Genomic DNA, 21,473 nt, shown 5'->3' with positions numbered 1-21,473 from the left:
CTCCATCATTCAATCACAGCTGATTTATTATCCCTCTCAAACCCATTTTCCTGCCATCTCCCTGTAACCTTGGACACCCTTACTAATAAAGTACCTATCGTGAGGATGAGGGTCTCCGTCGGTCAGAGTTGACCATAGATATTGCGTCTGAAATGTCTAGGTGCACAATCCTGGGCAGTACAATATGGAGAGCAAGCTGTTGCCCATGTAGCAAGCTCCCCCTCTCCACACAGCTGATAAGCCCAAAGGAACGGCAGAGGCCGATACAGTTTGGTACCAGCCACGTCACAGGAGCTGCCAGTCAACATTGAACTCTATGTAGGACTACCTCAGGGACTCCAGCTCTGGAATTTTCCCTCAGGTTTCATTCCCGAAGCCTTCCCCATGAGTGTGTACAGCCACAAGGCAGCAGAGGTTTGAGATCAGAGTTTTCCTTCTCCTAGGTGAGCTGCCGACAACAGCTGATGAGCCCCATCTGCCGAAGCGACTGATTTTAAAGTGTCAGTAAGCCACTTTTGCCCCTTCTCCTGTCAGTAAAAACGGCTCTGCTGGGCTTAGTAGCTAAACCTCATGTAAGGCCAGGAGCTGGACTTGGTCGTCAGAGGCTATTTGAGGTGCATCCCATTGGGAGCATTTATTAGGTGGTAGGAGCTCGTCCCCATACCACCCTGGCTATAACAAGCTTAAGGAACTTAGTACCTATCATCCACTCTAAACAAGCCTGTCAATATTCAATTAGTTTGAAACCTATCAAATTCTGAAACGCCTAGATAGTGGATGTGGAGAGGATGTTTCCTATAGTGGGAGAGTCTAGGACCAGAGGGCAAAGCCTCAGAATAGAGGGGCATTCATGTGGAACAGAGATGAGAAGGAAGTTAGCCAGAAAGTAGTGAATCTGTGGAATTCAATGCCACACTGGCTGTGGAGGCCAAGTCATTGAATACATTTAAAGTGGAGGCTAATAGTTTCTTGATTAGTCAGGGCATCAAAGGCTACAAAGAGAAAGCAGATTGAGAGGGAAAATAAATCAGCCTTGATGGAAAGTTGGAATAGATTTGACGGACCAAATGGCCTAATTCTGCTCATGTCTTAAGGTCTAAGCTCTGCTTGAAATATCCCCCATGACTTGGTCTTCACAGTCATATATAGCAGTGAATTCCACAGCTTCACCCACTCTCTGACTAAAGAAATTTCTCCTCATCTCAGCAAGGACCTGAACCCATTGTAATTTGCCTATTGGCACAATAGGTCAATGGCAGATGCAATCTCAATGGCTCTTCACATGGCTTTAGACCACCTGGACAACATAAAGACGTATGTCAGGATGTTGTTCATTGCCTATAGCCCAGCATTGAACACCATCATCCCCATAATCCTGATTGATAAGTTACAGAACCTGGGTCTCTGTATCTCCCTCTGCAATTGGATCCCCGACTTCCTAACTGGAAGACCACAATCTGTGCAGATTGGTGATAACATGTCCTCCTCACTGACAATCAACACTGGCGCACCTCAGGGGTGTGTGCTTAGCCCACTGCTCTACTCTCTACACCCATGACTGTGTGGCTAGGCATAGCTCAAATATCATCTATAAATTTGCTGATGGTACAACCATTGTTGGTAGAATCTTAGATGGAGATGAAAGGGCGTACGGGAGTGAGATATGCCAAACGGTGGAATGGTGTTACAGCAACAACCTTACATTCAACGTCAGTAAGATGAAAGAGATGATTGTGGACTTCAGGAAGGGTAAGACGAAGGAACACACACCAATCCTCATAGAGGGATCAGAAGTGGAGAGAGTGAGCAGCTTCAAGTTCCTGGGCGTCAAGATCTCTGAGGACCTAACCTGGTCCCAATATACAGATGCAGCTATGAAGAAGGCAAGACAGCGATTATACTTCATTAGGGGTTTGAAGAGATTTAGTATGTCAACAAAAAACACTCAAAAACTTCTATAGATGGAGAGCATTCTGACAGGCTGCATCACTGTCTGGTATGGAGGGGCTACTGCACAGGACCGAAAGAAGCTGCAGAGGGTTGTAAATTTAGTCGACTCCATCTTGGGCACTAGCCTACAAAGTACCCAGGACATCTTCAAGGAGCAGTGTCTCAGAAAGGCAGCATCCATTATCAAGGACCTCCAGCACCCAGGGCATGCCCTTTTCTCACTGTAGCCATCAGGTAGGAGGTACAGGAGCCTGAAGACACACACTCAGCGATTCAGGAACAGCTTCTTCCTCTCTGCCATCTGAGGAGACATTGAACCCATGAACACTACCTCACTTTTTAAATATATCTGTTTTTGCAGGATTTTTATCTCTTCAATGTATGTATACTGTAATTGATTTACTTATTTTCTTCTATATTATGTGTTGCATTGAACTGCTGCTGCTCACAATGCATGCCTGTGATAATAACCCTAATTCTGATTCTAAAGGGATGCCCCTCTATTCTGTGGTTGTGCTCTCTAGTCCTATAGGAAACATCCCCTCCACATCTGTCAAGGCATTTCAATATTTGATAGGTTTAAATGAGATCTGCCCCCTCCACACATCCTTCTCAACTTCAGCAAGTACAAACACAGAGCCATTAAACACTCCTCATGTATTAACCATTTCCTTTATTTATTATTTAGCGATACAGTGCAGAATGGGTCCTTCTGGCACCTCAGGCCATGACACCCCTGCAACTGCAGTCAAACCTGTAATCAGGGCAGTTTACAATGACCAATCCGGTACGGTATGAGAGGACACTGGAGCATGCAGAGAAAACCCCCGCGTACAGAGACTCCTTGCTGACTGGCACTGGAATTGAACTCCAAACTCTGGAACACCCAGAGCTCCCAGATAATTCTCATGAACCTCCTCTGGACCCTCCAACGTCAGCACATCCTTTCTTAGTCAAAGGGCTCACCTTTTAATCTATTAAAATCAATCTAACACTTCCCTCCATTTCTTTCATCCATGAGCCTATTTAAGAGTTTCATAAATGCCCCTAATGTATCTGCCTTTACCATCACCCCAGGCACATCATTCCATACACCCACCACTATCTATGTAAGGATCTTACCTCTGACATCCCCCCATACATCCCTGCAATCGCCTTAAAATTTTGCCCCCTTGGTGTCAGCCATTTCCACCCTGCGAAAAAGTCTCTGGCTGTCCACTTGATCTATTTCTCATCATCTTGTACACCTCTGTGAAGTCAAGTCAAGTCAAGTCACTTTTATTGTCGTTTCGACCATAACTGCTGGTACAGTACATAGTAAAAACGAGACAACGTTTTTCAGGACCATGGTGTTCCAAAAACTAGGCTGAACTACGTAAAAAAAAACAACACAGAGAGAAAAAAAACAACTACACTAGACTACAGACCTACCCAGGACTGCATAAAGTGCACAAAACAGTGAAGCATTACAATAAATAATAAACAGGACAATAGGGCAGTAAGATGTGAGTCCAGGCTATGGGTATTGAGGAGTCTGATAGCTTGGGGGAAGAAACTGTTACATAGTCTGGTTGTGAGAGCCCGAATGCTTCACCTCTCATCCTCCTTCATTCCAAAGAGAAAAGCCCCAGCTCACTCAACTTGTCATCTTAAGACATTCTCTCTGGTTAGCAGGCAGGATATTGGTAAATCTCTTAGAGCTGCTAAATGTGGGGTAAGGCTTGATCCTGCCCTCCCGAGCTCTGTGATCCCTTCCTCACTCTTTCTGCTCTTCTACAGGCCAGGGGACTGCCCTTCTGGGCAGGGCCCCCGGATGTCCCCATCGCCCTGGACGGCTTTATCCCCAACTCGGTGTTCCTTCGCTTGCTCTGGCCCATGGAACCCTGGCAAGACCTGCATGATTCAGAAATAGAGCTGAGGGTTGAGGTGAAGGAGGTGGTGAAGACAAAACTGGAGTTGGAGCAGACACCAGATTCAAAGGTGCTGCTGAAGTTGGAGACGTCGGTGTCCTGGGAACCAGAGGTACCACGGAGTTTGACGTAGGTGCAGGTGGGCCGCAGGCTGATAACTGGTAAAGCTCTGTTATTGTCACATCAGAATCAGAATAAGAGATGCTAATGGAGCTGAAAATCCAGAACACACTCAGCAGGTCAGGCAGCATCTATGGAGACCGAAACTTTTCATCAAGACTGCAGAATACAGTGTTACAGTTATAGAGAGGGTGTAGTGCAGGCAGGCAGATGGCACAAGGTCATAACAAGGTAGATTGGGAGATCAAATGTGTGAGAGGTTCATTCAATAGTCTTATAACAATGGGATAGATGCTATCATTGAGCATGGTTTCTGCCCAATGGGAGAGGGGAGAAGAGAGTGTTCTGTGTGGATGGGGCCTTCGATTTTGCCGGCTGCTTTACCGAGGCAGTGAGAAGTGTTGACAGAGTCCATGGTGTCTGAAGGTGCTGGTGACCTGCCTTGGAACCTCACCTTGGTAGTGGGCAGTAAGATCTGGACATGAGTTGGATGGGGAATGGGAGCAAGAAGCAACGATATCTCCAGGGAGTAATTATCCTTTTATCTCTAGAGTCCCAGAGCAGTGGACCAGTCACTGCTGTGGTCTTCCAAGGCGCTGGCAGTTGCTGCTGACTGCTGTGATTATTTTTATTAATTTAATCATTTTTGGGAGTGAGAGTAATTGGTCATATATTGCCCATCCCTAACTTTCCCTTGTGAAGGAGAGAGTGAGCTGTCTTCTTGACAGAGAAGTCAGACAGTATCTTTATTCCAAGGTTGAAATGCCTAATACCAGAGGGCATGTACTTAAGGTGAGAGGGGGGTAATATTAAAGGAGATGTGAGGGGCTAATTTTTTGACACAGAGAGGGGTGGGTGCCTGTGATGGTGGTAGAGGCAGATACTTTAGAGATTTAAAGATAAGGATATGAATGTGAGGAAAATGGAAGGATATGGACATTGTTTAGGCAGAAGGGATTAGTTAGGATGCCCGTTTGATGACTAACGTAATTGGATTGGCACAACATTGTGGGCCGAAGGGCCTGTTTCTGTTTTATCTTCAATGTTCTATGTCTGACTACAGTCTGGGTTTACACCCAGTGACGGTGAGATATTCACAAGTCAGGATGGTCTGTGAGACGAAGGGGAACCCACAGATGGTGGTGTTGTCCTGTTCCCTTCTACCTTTGTCCTTGAGGAAGGAGGTGCGGGTTTTCAGAGGGGTTGTTGGAGCAGCCTGGGCGAGTAAACACAGTTCATGGTGCACTGTGGAGGGAAGGAGTGTTTAGAGGGTGGGTAGGGTGCTGATGGAATGGCCTGTTTGTCCTAGATGGTGTTGACCCCCTTGAGAGTTGCTGAAGCTGCATCTATCTGGGCAAGTGGGAGTGTCCCATCACAATCCTAACCCATGCCTGTTGGCTGTTGGGAGGTGAGTCACTCACTGTTGGATAGTCAGCCTCTTGTCCTGCTCTGGGACAAGAGTTATGGGATTTCTGGACCAGTTCAATCTTTTCATCGCTGGCCTCTGATCTGTTTCAGTCCTCAGATTTGGACCGTTCCCGTGTCTTCAGTACTACGCCGGAGCCAGTGATGGAGACCGAGCCTCCAAAACAGGAGGAAAAGCTGCAAATCACAAGTGATACACCAGCCCCTCAGGTACACTCGTCTCTTCATCTCTGTTACCTCTCCCCTCTCTCTTTCTCACTCACTCTGTCTGACTCCTATTCTCTCACTCTGACTTGCACCCTCTTTCAGTCTCCCTCACAAAGCTAAAAGTGAATTTATTATCAAATTACATACAGTGCCATCCCTGGTCAAAATTTCTGTTACTCTGAATAGCTAAGTGAGTTAAAGATGACCTAATTTCCAAAAGGCATGAAGTTAAAGATGACACATTTCTTTAATATTTTAAGCAAGATTACTTTTTTATTTCCATCTTTTATAGTTTCAAAATAACAAAAAAAAAGGAAAAGAGCCCAGGGCAAAAGTTTGGGCACCCTGCATGGTCAGTACTTAGTAACACCCCCTTTGGCAAGTATCACAGCTTGTAAACACTTTCTGTAGCCAGCTAAGAGTCATTCCATTCTTGTTTGGGGGATTTTCACCCATTCTTCCTTGCAAAAAGCTTCTAGTTCTGTGAGATTCTTGGGCTGTCTTGCATGCACTGCTCTTGAGGTCTATCCACAGATTTTTGATGATGTTTAGGTCGGGGGACTGTGAGGGCCAGGGCAAAACCTTCAGCTTGTGCCTCTTGAGGTAGTCCATTGTGGATTTTGAGGTGTGTTTAGGATCATTATCCTGTTGTAGAAGCCATCCTCTTTTCATCTTCAGCTTTTTTACAGATGGTGTGATGTTTGCTTCCAGAATTTGCTGGTATTTAATTGAATTAATTCTTCCCTCTACCAGTGAAATGTTCCCTGTGCCACTGGCTGCACCACAAACCCAAAGCATGATTGATCCACCCCTGTGCTTAACAGTTGGAGAGGTGTACTTTTCATGAAATTCTGCACCCTTTTTCTCCAAACATACTGATGCACCATCAATAACTCACTCTGAGACGTAAAGGCAAGATATCGACTTTTATTGACAGGAAGAAGGGACAAGCAGTGAGTGACCACCATACTACATCCTGGAGACTGAGAGGCCGGGCTCAGGCCTCAATCGCCTTTATACAGGGGTCTGTGGGAGGGGCCACAGGAGCAGTCAGCGGGGGGCGTGTCCAGACAGGTATATGTAGTTCACCACACATACCTTTGTTCATTGCTGCCAAAAGGTTCTATTTTAATTTCATTAGTCCACAGGACTTGTTTCCAAAATGCACCAGGCTTGTTTAGATAAGAACACAAAATGCTGGCAGAACTCAGCAGGCCAGACAGCATCTATGGGAGGAGGTAGTGACGACATTTCGGGCCGAAACCCTTCATCAGGAGTGAAGTAACATGGGATGGTCAAGGGGGGGATAAGAATTGGGGGTAGGGATAAAGTAGAGAGCTAGGAAGTGATAGGTTGGAGGGAAATGGGCTAGGGGGAAGGTGGAGAATTATGGGAAATAAAAGAGAAAGAAAGGTAGAGCTGGGGGGAGATTATAGTGAGGGGGGAAAAATGAGAAAGAAAGAGAACCAGAAAATAATAGATAGGGATGGAGGTAAGGGGGGGGCAGGGGTATCAACGGAGGTCAGTGAGATGACTGTTCATGCCGGCAGGCAGGAGGCTACCAAAGTATTGCTCCATCGACCTGCACACGGCCTCATCTTGACGGTAGAGGAGACTATGGACGGACATGTCGGAGTGGGAGTGGTCTGTGGAATTGAAATGTGTGGTCACAGGGAGATCCCACCATCGCTGGAGGACTGAGTGCCGGTGTTCGGTGAAACGGTCTCCCAGTCTGCGGCGGGTCTCCCCAATGTATAAATGGCCACATCGGGAGCACCGAATACAGTATATCACCCCAGTCCTCCAGCAGTGGCGGGATCTTCCTGTGGCCACACACTTCAATTCCACAGACCACTCCCACTTCGACATGTCTGTCCATGGCCTCCTCTACCGTCAAGATGAGGCCACACGCAGGTCGATGGAGCAATACCTTATCTCCCGCCTAGGTAGCCTCCTTCCTGCCGGCATGAACATCCAACTCACAGACCTCCGTTGATACCCCTGACCCCCCCCTTACCCCCATCCCTATCTATTATTTCAGTCTGGTTCTCTTTCTCTCTCTTTTTTCCCCCCTCACTATAATCTCCCCCCAGCCCTACCTTTCTTTTGAGAGTTTTGAGAGGATGATAGTATTGAATGCAGACCAGAAGTCCTGATGCATGCATCTTGGCTGTCCAGATGTTCCAGGGTTGAGTGAAGACCCAATGAGATGTCATCTGCTGTGAACCTGTTGTGCTGCTAGGCAAATTGTAGCAGAGCTAAGTCATTTCTCAGGCATGAGATGAAGTGTTTCATCACCAACCTCTCAAAGCACTTCATCACAGTGGATGTAAGAGCCGCTGGATAATATTCTCTGTCACCACATTCTTCTTAGACTATAAGATGCAAGAGCAGAATTCGGTCATTTAGCCCATTGAGTCTGCTCGGCCATTTCATCATGGCTGATCCATTATTCCTCTCAGCCCAGTCTTCTGCCTTTTCCCCATATCTCTCAGTCAAGAATCTATCAACCTCTGCCTTGAATATCCGTAAGGTCTTGGCCTGCACAGCTGCTGTGGCAATGAATTCCACAGATTCACCACTCTCTGGCTAAGGATATTCCTCCTCATCTCCATTCTAAATGGACACCCCTGTGTTCTGTGGCTGTGTCCTCTGGTGTTAGGCTTTCCCATCATAGTAAACATACTCTCCACATCCACTCTATCAAGGCCTTTCAGCATTCAATAGGTGTCAATGAGGTCACCCCTCATTCTTCTGAATTCAGGTGAATACAGGCTCTTCATATGACAAGCTGTTCAATCCTGGAAACAGTTTTGTGAACCTCCTTTGAACCCTCTATAGTGTCAGCACATCCTTTCTTAGAGGAGGGGTCCAAAACTACTCACAATACTCCATGTGAGGCCTCACTGGTGCTTTATAAAGCCTCAACATTACATGCTTGCTTTTACGGTCTAGTCCTCGAACTGATTGCTAACATTGCATTTGCCTTCCTCACCACACACTCAACCTGCAAATTAACCTTCAGGGAATCCTGCACAAGGATCTCAAGTCGATCTGCACCTCAGTTTTTTGTATTTTTGCTCCTTTGAGAAAATAGTCAACCCTTTTCCACTTCTACCAAAATGCATGACCATACACTTCTGGACATTTTATTCCATCTGCCACTTCTTTGCCCATTCTCCTAAACTGTCTAAGTCCTTCCGTAGCCTCTCTACTTCCTCAAAACTATCTACCCTCCACCTAACTTCATGTCATCCACAAACTATGCAACAAAGCTATCAATTCTATCATCCAAATCATTAACATCTAGCTTAAAAAGAGCTGGTCCCAACACAGACCCCTGTGGAACACCACTAGTCACTGCCAGCCATCCAGAAAAGGCTCCCTTTATTCCCATTCTTTACCTTCTGCCAATCAGCCACTGCTTTATCCATGCAAGAATCTTTCCTGTTATAGTATGGGCTTGTAGCTTGTTAAGCAACCTCATACGTGGCACTTTGTCAAAGGCCTTCTGAAAATCCAAGTACACAACATCAAATGATTTTCCTTTGTCTATCCTGCCTGCTTGTTACTTCTTCAAAGAATTCCAGCAGCTTTGTCAGGTAAGATTTTCCCTTGAGGAAACCGTGCTGACTGCAGTGCCTCTAAGTACCCTGAGGCCTCATCCTTAGTAATCAACTCCCAGATCTTCCTAACTACTGAGGTCAGATTAACTGGCCTATAATTTCCTTTCTTCTGCCTCTCTCCCTTTTTGAAGAGTGGAGTGACATTTGCAATTTTACAGTCTTCTGGAAGAATTCCAGAATCTAGTGATTCTTGATGGTGAATGTCTCCATAATCTCTTCAGCCACCTCTTTCAGAACCCTGGAGTGCACAAGAATAAAATGAGGAAGTAGCCAGATACTTTACATTGCCCAAACCTGATTTCACCCAAGACTGACAAGCCAAAGGATGTTATGCTGAAGTTTATAAGATGTTGGTGAGGTCTAATTTTGAGTATTGTGTCACTTACCTACAGGAAAGATGTAAATAAGATTGAAAGAGTACAGAGAAAATTTACAAGGAGTACCCGAGTTATAAAGAAAGATTGTGTGGGTTAGGAATTTATACCTTAGAATGCAGAAGATTGAGAGGAGATTTGATAGAGGTGTATGAAATTATGAGAGGTATAGAAAGGGTAAATGCAAGCAGGCTTTTTTTTTCTCTAAGGTTGGGTGGGACTACAACCAGAGGTCATGGGCTAAGGGTGAAAGCAGAAAAGTTTAAGGGGAACATAAGAGGACTTTTTCACTCAGAGGATTGTGAGAGTGTGGAATGAGCTGCCAGCACAAGTGGTGCATGCAAACTCGATTTCAATGTTTAAGAGGAGTTTGGATAGGTATGTGGATGATACGGTTATGGAGGGTTATGTCCCGGTGCTAGTTGATGGGAGTAGGCAGTTTAAGTGGTTCCAGCATGGACTAGATGGGCCAAAGGGCCTCTTTCTGTGCTGCACCTCTATGACAAAGCCACTTTAATGACTGGCACACTCAAAAGATTGGCAGCTCAAAGGATAGCCGCCCCGCTTGCACCTGCATTACTTTCATTCACCCTTTCTCGTGATTGCTCTTTGTTGATTGGTTGCCACACTACTCAGAGAAATGCTGTGAAGCTCTGCCTTTTAAACCTTGATTGGGGACCTGATTGAAAAGGTAACAGGCACAAAATGTTGGAGGGTCTCAGTAGGCCAGGCAGCAACTATGGAAAAACCAATTTTCTTCCTATGCTGCATCAACAACTGCATTGGTGCTGCTTCCTGCACCCTTGCTGAGCTCGTCAACTTCGCCTCCAACTTCCAACCAGCCCTCAACTTTACTTGGTCCATTTCTGACACCTTCATACCCTTTCTTGATCTCTTTACCTCCATCTCTGGAGACAGTCTATCTGCTGATATCTTTTATAAACCACTGACTCTCACAGCTATCTTGACAATACCTCTACCCATCCTGTTGCTTGTAAAAATGTCATCCCCCTTTCTCACTTACTCCGTCTCCATTGCATCTGCTCTCAGAATGAAGCTTTCCATTCCAGAACTAATGAGATATTCTCCCTTTTCAGAGAAAGGGGTTTCTCTTCCTCCACCATCACTGCTGCGCTCACCTGCATCTCTTCCACTTTGCACACATCTGCCCTCCCTCCATTCTCAAGCCACGCCAGGGATAGGGCTCCTCTTGTCCTTACCTTTCACTCCACTAGCCTTCGCATCTAGCACATAATTCTCTCTAACTCTGCTATGTCCTGTGGGATATCACCACTAAGCACATCTCTCCTTCCCTGATCTTTCTGCTTCCCACAGGGATTGCTCCCTTTGTCCATTCATTTCTTGCAAGTGGAACAAGTGGCACAACTGCCCCTACACCTCCTTCCTCACTACCATTCAGGACCCCAAACAGTCCTTCTGACAACACTTCACTTGTGAGTCTGTCGAGGTCATCTACTGTATCCAGTGCTCACAGTGTGGCCTCCTGTACATCGGTGAGACCTGACGTAGATTGGGAGACTGCTTCACCGAGCACCTACACTTGCTCCACCAGAAAAAGCTGCATCTCCTAGTGGCCACCCATTTTAATTCTACATCCCATTCCCGTTCCGACATGTCAGTCCATGGCCTCCTCCACTGCCATGATGAGGCCACCCTCAGGTTGGAGAAGCAGCACCTTGTATTCTGTCTGGGTAGCCTCCAACCTGACGACATGAACATCGATTTCTCGAACTTCCGGTAATTGCCCCTCCCCTCTTGTTCATCATTCCTCATTCCCATTTCCCTCTCTCATCACCTCCCTCTGGCACTCCTCCTTCCATGGTCTCCTGTCCTCTCCTTCAGATTCCCCTTCTCCAGACTTTCAGCCCTTCTCCTGGTGTCACCTATCACCTGCTACCTTGCACTTCCTCTGACTTCTCATCTTCCCTTCTAGTCCTGCCAAAGGGTTTCGGCCCAAAACATCGACTGTTTACTCTTTTCCATAGATGCTGCCTGGCCTGCTGAGTTCCTCCAGCACTTTGTATGTGTCGCTTTGGATCTCCAGCATCTGCAGATTTTGTTGTGCTTGTAATCGAAAAGGTAGTTCTTTTTATGCATTCTTTCCACGTTGATTGGTCACTGCACATGTCATAAAAACTGCGGTGAATCTCTGCCTTTTAAACATTGATTGTGGACCTAATTGAAAAGGTAGCTGTTTTCAGACACTCCCTCTCTGTTGGTTGGTCGCTCCACTTACGCATCGGTATAATTGAAGCCTGCTTGAAGCAAGTGGGTAACTCAGACTGCCAAAGCAAGAGGTTAAAGGTCTCAGTGAACACTCCAGCCAGTTGATCATCACAGGTCTTTAGTACTCAGCCAGGTACCCCATCTGGCTGAATCCTTTCTGTGGGTTAACCCTCTCGTGAAGAATGCTTTCACATCAGCCCCAAGAGATTCATTGGACGTGTGGGACTTTTTGAAGGTTTGTCCATGTCAAAGTGAGCATAGAAGGCTCCTCACAGTCTCCTGCACCGTCTTTTTCTTAGTCAGTCTCACTCTCTCGGACTCTCTCATCACTCACTCTCGCTCGTTTACTTACTCTCTCACATGTGCTTTCTCACACTTGCTCTCTCATTCGCTGACTCTCACTCTCACTCTCTTGCTGACAGAAACCAAAGGTGGAAAAACTCACCACTCCAGTATCCAGGCCCAGTCCAGCCCAGCGCAGATCTCTGTCACAGGAACCAGAAGTCTCGCACTCACCTCCTCTCCCAATGCCAGTTCAACGGTTCAAGGGGGAGGCCTGGTTTAATAAAGCCTTTCCCAATGCAGATTCCAAGGTAAGAGCCAAATGCTGTAACACCCGATGTGATCTCCTGAATGCAGAAAGAAATGGGACCCTTCTGTTCACTCCCAGCTTTACACGTCAAATCAGAAAGGGTCTAGTGTTTTCCCAGCGAATATGATGAATAAGCACTTCTTGGGTTTCAAGTTGGGTACAGGTATCGATTAGAATCGATGTTTCAATGACAAACTCTGCCGTTTTCTTCAGGGATGATGCCCAGACATGTCTAGTCTGGTGGTATTTATACCCCTGTATCTGTCCCTCCTGATTGGTTAGTCCTCATCCAATAAGATTTCCACTCTCCCACCTTGTTTAGAATCAAATTCCAGTTCTTACTTACAGTGAGACCTTCGTCTTTGTTAAAACTCTTTTCCTCTGGTTTTTTTTTGTAATTTTTTTTTATTGAAGTTCATCATCAAACACACATTTCCATAAGATGTATTTCAGACATTGTACATATATATCACAAATCTCCACTAAGTATTTATCTGAGGTATACACTTATAGAAAAGAGTGGAAAGAGAAAAGAAGCAAATGGAAAGAACTATGTACAAGTAGGTTTTATTTCAATGACTTCCTTTACCAGGCGGTCCAAAAGCCATTGGCACTGCACAGTAGTTTTGTACCATTGAGGCCAATCCTATGGCCATTGCGATTGCAATGTTCTGCCACTGCCAGTTTCTCCGGGTAACCACAACAGATACACCTCCTGTGCTCCTTGATGCGGCTTTCCACCGTGTCTCCCGTCTGGCCAGCTTACTGATGTGACAGACCTGCTGTACCCATAGTTACTGGAGTCCAGTATAGTCTTACAATGAAAAAAAACACATTTAACAAAGAGAAAAGCACCTTTGCTTGGCCCCCATGAGGCCACTGCAACTGCGGGTGCTGCTGTCTTACCGGAAGTGAAGCCATTATAGTGTAACAGCACGATGCTATTACAGTTCGAGGCGTGGGAGTTCAATTCCTACGTCCTCCCTGCGGAATGTATGGTTCCCTCGCACCTTCTGAAGGCGGACCAGTTAATTTGTCATTGTAAATTGCCCCGTGATTAGGCTGGGGTTAAATCAGTGGGTTGCTGAGCAGCGTGGTTCGAAGGGTCAGAAGGGTCTGTCCACATAGTATCTCTAAATAAATAAATAATCTGTTACAACCCAGAGACTTAGAGCTGCACCATTACCTCGTGAACTCAGCCCCCTGACACTGCACACACCTTCTTAACAACCCTATCAACCTGTGTAGTAACTTTGGACATGAGTCCTCTGTTCCTCCACATCTCCAAGAATTGTGTTTGGCCCGAGGGCTATGCTGTTCCGTGTTGTACGTTCTGAACCCTGGAGAGGAATAGACACTCAACGCTTCAGGCCGGAATCCTTCAGCAGGACTGTAAAGGAAGGGGGAAGAGGGCAGAATAAGAAGGCGAGGGGATGGGAGGATGACGAGTTGACAGATGATAGGTGAGAGCAGGTGAGGAGGAAGGTGGTCGGGTGGGGAAGGGGTTGTAGTGAGAAGCTGAGAGGTGATAGGTGGAAGAGGTAAAGAGCTGGAGAAGGAGGAATCTGATAAGAGAGGCGATTGGACCATGGGAGAAAGGAAGGAAGAAGGGAACCAGAGGGGGTGATGGGCAGGTGAGGAGAAGGGAAGAGGTGAGAGGGGAACTGGAATGGGGAATGGAAAAAGAAAAGGGAGATGGGGGAGAAGTTACTGGAAGTTAGAGAAACTGATGTTCATGCCTTGAGGTTGGAGGCTATCCAGATGAAAGGTGAGGGATTCTTTCCAGTCCTGCTGAAAGAAATTGATGCAAAATGTCAACTGTTTATTCCTCTCCATAGATGCTGCCTGACCAGCTGAGTTCCTCCACCATTCTGTGTGTGTTGCTCTGGATTTCCAACATCTGTAGAAACCCTTGTGTTTAGAATTTAAACTAACTGCCTGTTGTTACTTGCTTATCCCCACACCACTCCAACCCTCGTCTCCCATTCCTGAGCCCTATTCCTGAAACCAGGGATGTATAAAATGCTGGCCATAGCCACCACAGTTCTGTCCTCTTTGGAGATTTTGGTTTTTATTTCACTGGGGACCACTATTCCCTCGAAGCTGGGCTGATGCACAGCCGCACAGTAACTGAAATGCTCCCATGCACATTGGATTTGTTGCAATGCAGATGGAATTTTCTTTTATGTAATATTAATATAATTTTGAAATCTATGTTAATTTAACTGTGAAATACCCTGTAATTAATTATATGTTAATGAAAATAATCCATAAATTTTCTAATTAATAAATGTACCACAACCTCTACTTTGAAACATTTTAGAGTTTTTGTGTCAGTGTCGATGTTTCAAGTTAAAACAGACTTACAAATTGTAACAATAAACACAGAATGGAAGTCAGTAGCTCATTATTAATAAACCTTCATCTACAAAAGAAAACATTTAAAGTGCCTCACAGTTTTCAGGCGGTGTAGAAAATTGCCTGCTCAGGACATTGGTTGGTCTGCACAGCTGTGAAATAATGTTTCTGGGAACTGTGAGTTATCCAGTTTCAAGGACACGAGCTCTTTAATTTGTTCTCATTTACATTTTATGCTTCTTATTTAACCGTGCCTGACCTGTGAAGAAGGTTTTTAAATGTTCCTGAACCTTCTGCTACCGTGTATGAGTTGTCCGCTGGTCTCTAAAATGTGAGCAGGTAGCAGCAGGCTTATAACAGCTTTCATGCCACTGTCTCAAACTAACTGGCCTGTTACTTGCTTATCCCTGCACCACTCCACTCCAACCCCTTGTCTCCCACTCTTCCTGAAATCAGAACTGATGATCTCCCAATCTACCTTGCTGTGGCCCTCACACCTTATTGTCTACCCTCGCTGCACTTCCCTTGTAAACTGTAAATTGATTTATTATTGGCAGATGTACCAGGGTCCTTTGAAAAATGTGGTCCAAACAGATTATTTCAACACAGCAGTGCAATGAGGTAGAACGAGGTAAAGCAAAAGCAGAATGCAAAATAAAGTGTTACAGTTACGGAGAGGGTGTCGTAACGGGGTAGATTCTGGGGTCAACAGGGAGCCATTCAGTGGGGTAGAAGCTGCCCTTGAGGCCGGAGATATGTGCTTTCAGGCTTTAGTATGTCAGATATAGCTGTACCCGGCTGGAAGCCCAAGAAGAGTTTATTGGACTTTATTCTGTTATGTATTGCAATAAACTCAGCTGCTTGCTGGCTTGTTTCCCCATACGTGGCAGACGTTCTCACCAGACCTGACGGACGAGGGCTTTGTGCTGATGCTCATTAACCTGCTATGGACGGCTGAGTACAAGGTGAAGGAGGAGGTCACCAACGTTCTGGCCATGCTGCTGCCGTCGCAGCCAGCCGCCGTCTCTCGTCTGGCTCAGGAAACTCTCCTGGCCATCCTCAGTGGGCCCAACCCTCCACAAGCAGAGGTACAAACCCTACCCCCACATCTGCACTGCTGGGGCTTCTCCCAGACCACGGACCCATCCTGTGCCATGTATCTGATCGTGCCAATCAAGTTCAAGTTTAATTATTATTCAAACTGATACATTTATAAAGCTAAATCAAACATTGTTAACCTGGGGCCAAGGTGCAAATACAGAAAATATAGTCACAGTGACTACAGCAGATACAGTCACACCATCACACACAGTGACTACAGCAGATACAGTCACACCATCACACGCAGTGACTACAGCAGATACAGTCACACCATCACACACAGTGACTACAGCAGATACAGTCACACCATCACACGCAGTGACTACAGCAGATACAGTCACACCATCACACGCAGTGACTACAGCAGATACAGTCACACCATCACACACAGTGACTACAGCAGATACAGTCACACCATCACACACAGTGACTACAGCAGATACAGTCACACCCATCACACACAGTGACTACAGCAGATACAGTCACACCATCACACACAGTGACTACAGCAGGTACAGTCACACCATCACACACAGTGACTACAGCAGATACAGTCACACCCATCACACACAGTGACTACAGCAGATACAGTCACACCATCACACACAGTGACTACAGCAGATACAGTCACACCCATCACACACAGTGACTACAGCAGATACAGTCACACCATCACACACAGTGACTACAGCAGATACAGTCACACCCATCACACACAGTGACTACAGCAGATACAGTCACACCCATCACACACAGTGACTACAGCAGATACAGTCACACCATCACACACAGTGACTACAGCAGATACAGTCACACCCATCACACACAGTGACTACAGCAGATACAGTCACAGCCATCACACACAGTGACTACAGCAGATACAGTCACACCATCACACACAGTGACTACAGCAGATACAGTCACAGCCATCACACACAGTGACTACAGCAGATACAGTCACACTGTCACACACAGTGACTACAGCAGATACAGTCATATCCGTCACACACAGTGACTACAACAGATACAGTCACACCATCACACACAGTGACTACAGCAGATACAGTCACACCCATCACACACAGTGACTACAGCAGATACAGTCACACCATCACACACAGTGACTACAGCAGATACAGTCACACCCATCACACACAGTGACTACAGCAGATACAGTCACACCATCACACACAGTGACTACAGCAGATACAGTCACACCATCACACACAGTGACTACAGCAGATACAGTCACACCCATCACACACAGTGACTACAACAGATACAGTCACACCATCACACACAGTGACTACAGCAGATACAGTCACACCCATCACACACAGTGACTACAGCAGATACAGTCACACCCATCACACACAGTGACTACAGCAGATACAGTCACACCATCACACACAGTGACTACAGCAGATACAGTCACACCCATCACACACAGTGACTACAGCAGATACAGTCACACCATCACACACAGTGACTACAGCAGATACAGTCACACCCATCACACACAGTGACTACAGCAGATACAGTCACACCATCACACACAGTGACTACAGCAGATACAGTCACACCATCACACACAGTGACTACAGCAGATACAGTCACAGCCATCACACACAGTGACTACAGCAGATACAGTCACACTGTCACACACAGTGACTACAGCAGATACAGTCATATCCGTCACACACAGTGACTACAACAGATACAGTCACACCATCACACACAGTGACTACAGCAGATACAGTCACACCCATCACACACAGTGACTACAGCAGATACAGTCACACCATCACACACTGACTACAGTAGATACAATCACACCCAGCATACAGTTCCTACAACACTGTTCCAGAGACAGAGGGGTTGAGGGTGACAGAGGGCAAAATGGAGATGGAGGGGTTGAGAGTGACTGACAGAGGGGAGTGATGAAGGGGGAGTCGGAGACAAAGGCGATAATGGGGATATGGAGACAGAGACTGAGGGGGAAGGGGGGAGACAGAAATGGAGGGGTTGAGGGTGACAGATGGAGGGGTTGAGGATGACAGATGGAGGAGGTGAGGGTGACAGATGGAGGGGTTGAGGGTGACAGAGATGGAGGAGGTGACATGGGAAGGGGGAGAATGTGATGGAGATGTGATGTAGACTACAGGTTACAGCTGGAAATAGAAAAAGCGTGTCAGAAGGTAAATGTCAAGATAACTATGGGAGATTTTAATATGAAAGTGGATTGGAAAAGTCAGGAAGATACTGGATCTCAGGAGAGGGAGTTTGTAGAATGCCTACGGGATGGCTTTCTGGAGCAGCTTGTCCATAAGCCCACCAGGGGATCGGCTGTTTTGGATTGGGTGCTGTGTAATGAACCTGAGGTGATTAGGGAGCTAGAGGTAATGGAACCCCTTGGAAGTAGTGATCGTAATATGATCGAGTTCAGTTTCAAATTTGAAAAGGAGAAGCTGGTATCAGGTGTATTGATATTTCAGTGACACAAAGGAAATTACAGTGGTATGAGAGAGGAACTGGCCCAAGTTGATTGGAAAAGTAAGCTAGATGGAGGGACAGTAGAGCAGAATTGGATGAAATTCCTACAAGAAATAAGGAAAGCGCAGGAAAAATATATTCCAAGAAAAAAGAAAATCATAAAAGGGAAAATGACACAAATGTGGCTAACGAGAGAAGTTAAGGTTAAAATAAAAGCAAAAGAGGCAGCGTACAAGGAAGCAAAAATTAGTGGGAAAACTGAGGACTGGACGAACTTTAAAAATTTACAGAAGGAAACTAAGAAAGTTATTAGGAAAGAAAAGATGAATGATGAAAGGAAATTGGCAATTAACATAAAAAAGGACACTAAGTTTTTTTAAATACATGGAGTAAAAGAGTGACACGGGTAGATATAGGACCGATTGAAAAGGATGCTGGAGAAATTATAATGGGTAACAAAGAGATGGCAGAGGAACTAAACGAGTATTTTGCATCAGGCTTCACAGTGGAAGACATTAGCAACATACCTGAAAGCTGGAGGTCTCAGGGAATTGAATTAGATACAGTCAAGATTACTAGAGAAAAAGTGCTTGGGAAGCTCAATGGACTAAGGATATGTAACCCTTACCCAACAGGCTGGTATATGTCTAGGGGAAAAGGAGATCCAGCCACTCACCAACCCACCTCCCGTACACGCAGGTGCTGTGAGAATCGAGTTTACGCCTCGAGCCCGCCAACAGTATCAAATCCACAACAAATACCGTTATGAAATACACTTTAAAGAGTTTACTAAAATTAAAAAGAGTAGTAAGCAATACAATATATATACACAAGGAAAAAAAACAAAAGGCGCCACTTATCAAAGTTCAGTCTGTTTAGTGCACTCGTTGGAGCTCAATCAACGAACCAATCGACCCATCCGGCCGTCGCACCTGGGACCACCCCGGTGGTCTTACGAGCAGTCCAGCACATGTCCACCTTCTTCAGTGTCTTCCTCGGCCTCCCCCAAAAAACCCGCGAAAACCCCTCCCCCAAGTTCCCAGCATCACAAGACACAATGACATTCCCCATTGATTAACAAATGAATACAATTACCATATCAGCCATTCTAAAGTGAAACAACGGCTAGAGAAAAACTTATCCGACAAAGAAACATTCCTACTTGTAACAAACCAAAGAGGCCATTTTGAGTAACATACCCAGGACATTGTACAGATAGATAAGTCTCCTGGTCCGAATGAGGTGCACCCATGGGTTCTGAAGGAGGTGGCTTTGGAGATTGTGGAGGCATTGGAAATGAGCTTCCAGGAATCAATAGACTCTGGCATGGTTCCGGAGGACTGGAAGGTCGCAAATGTAGTTCCACTGTTTAAGAAAGGAGGGGGGCAGCAAAAAGAAAATTACAGACCTATTAGACTGACATCGGTAGTTGGAAAATTATTGGATTCCATTCTCAAGGATGAGGTTATGAATTACCTTGAGGTGCATGACAAAATAGGCCCAAGCCAGCATGGTTTCATGAAGGGAAGATCCTGCCTCACCAACCTATTGGAATTTTTGGAGGTAATCTCAAATAAGATTGACAAGGGAGAGGCTGTGGATGTTGTGTATTTGGATTTTCAAAAGGCCCTTGATAAGGTGCTGTATAAGAGGCTGCTTAATCAGATGAGGGCCCATGGAATTACAGGAAGGATATTGGAATGGGTGGAGCATTGGCTGATAGGCAGAAAGCAAAGAGTGGGAATAAAGGGATCCTATCCTGGTTGGTTGCCGGTTACTAGTGGTGTTCCGCAGGGGTAGGTGTTGGGGCCGCTTCTTTTTACACTGTATATCGATGATTTAGATTATGGATTAAATGGTTTTGTGGCTAAATTTGCGGATGACACCAAGATAGGTGGAGGAGCAGGAAGTGTTGAAGAAACAGAGAGGTTACAGAGAGACTTGGTCAGTTTAGGAGAGTGGGCAAAGAAATGGCAGATGAAATACAATGTTGAGAAATGTACGGTTGTACATTTTGGAAGAAGAAACAATCGGGCGGAGTATTATTTAGATGGGGAGAATATTCAAAATCGGAAGTGCAAAGGGAATTGGGGGTCCTAGTGTAGGATACCGTAAAGGTTAACCACCAGGTTGGATCGGCAGTAAGGAAAGCGAATGCTATGTTGGCATTCATTTCAAGAGGAATAGTGTATAAGAGTAAGGAGGTGTTGATGAGGCTCTATGGGGCACTGGTGAGACCCCATTTAGAATACTGTGTGCAGTTTTGGGCCCTCTATCTTAGAAAGGATGTGCTGATGTTGGAGTGAGTTCAGAGAAGATTCACGAGGATGATTCCTGGAATGCAGGGACTAACATATGAGGAGCGTTTGTCGGCTCTTGGATTGTATTCATTAGAGTATAGAAGAATGAGAGGGGATCTTTAGAAACCTTTCAAATGTTGAAAGGGCTGGACAGAGTAGATGTGGAAAGGCTGTTTCCCTTGGTGGGTGAGTCCAGGACAAGAGGTCACAGTCTTAGAATTAGAGGGTACTCATTTAAAACAGAGATGAGGAGAAATGCATTTAGCCAGGGGGTCGTGGATTTATGGAATTTGTTGCCACATACAGCAGTGGAGGCCCGATCATTGAGGGTGTTTAAGGAGGATATTGATAGGTATCTAATTAGTCAGGGTATCAAGGGATATGGGAAAAAAGCCAGAAATTGGGATTAGACGGGAGAATAGTTTAGCTTATGGTGGAGTGGTGGAGCAGACTGGATGGGCCGAATGGCCTACTTCTGCTCCTTTGTCTTATGATCTTGTGAGATGGAGACTGGAGACATAGACAGAGTGGGAGGCAGAGATGAGTGATGGAGACGGGTTGATGGTGACGGAGATGGAAATGGCGGCAGTGGGGGAGGGAGAGACAGAAATAGAATAAGGAGATGGACATGGGGAGGGGGCGTCAGTGTTGGAGATGGACATGGTGACGTGATGGAGACTGAGGGGGAGATGGAGATGACTGATTGAGACAGAGGCAGAAGGTGGAGACGGAGATTGAAACAGCTACTGTTCGTATTGTTTGTCAGTGAT

At 45.8% G+C, this 21,473-nt stretch overlaps 1 protein-coding gene across 6 annotated transcripts in view; it reads left to right on the top strand.

Moving 5' to 3' along the window:
- Positions 1 to 21,473, top strand: part of wdr97 (WD repeat domain 97) — a 191,535-nt gene that overhangs the window by 142,120 nt on the left and 27,942 nt on the right. For all 6 annotated transcript variants that reach the window (XM_059971585.1, XM_059971581.1, XM_059971583.1 and 3 more), the window contains 4 exons: positions 3,730 to 3,972; positions 5,499 to 5,615; positions 12,282 to 12,452; positions 15,700 to 15,897. In XM_059971585.1, coding sequence (XP_059827568.1) covers positions 3,730 to 3,972; positions 5,499 to 5,615; positions 12,282 to 12,452; positions 15,700 to 15,897 — 729 coding nt within the window. The remainder of the gene's footprint in view (positions 1 to 3,729; positions 3,973 to 5,498; positions 5,616 to 12,281; positions 12,453 to 15,699; positions 15,898 to 21,473) is intronic.

The sequence above is a fragment of the Hypanus sabinus genome, chromosome 6 (genome assembly GCF_030144855.1).
Source record: "Hypanus sabinus isolate sHypSab1 chromosome 6, sHypSab1.hap1, whole genome shotgun sequence".
Classification (NCBI taxonomy): Eukaryota; Metazoa; Chordata; class Chondrichthyes; order Myliobatiformes; family Dasyatidae; genus Hypanus; species Hypanus sabinus.
Note: the sequence above shows the minus strand (reverse complement) of the source record. Positions and strands in the feature narration are given on the sequence as shown.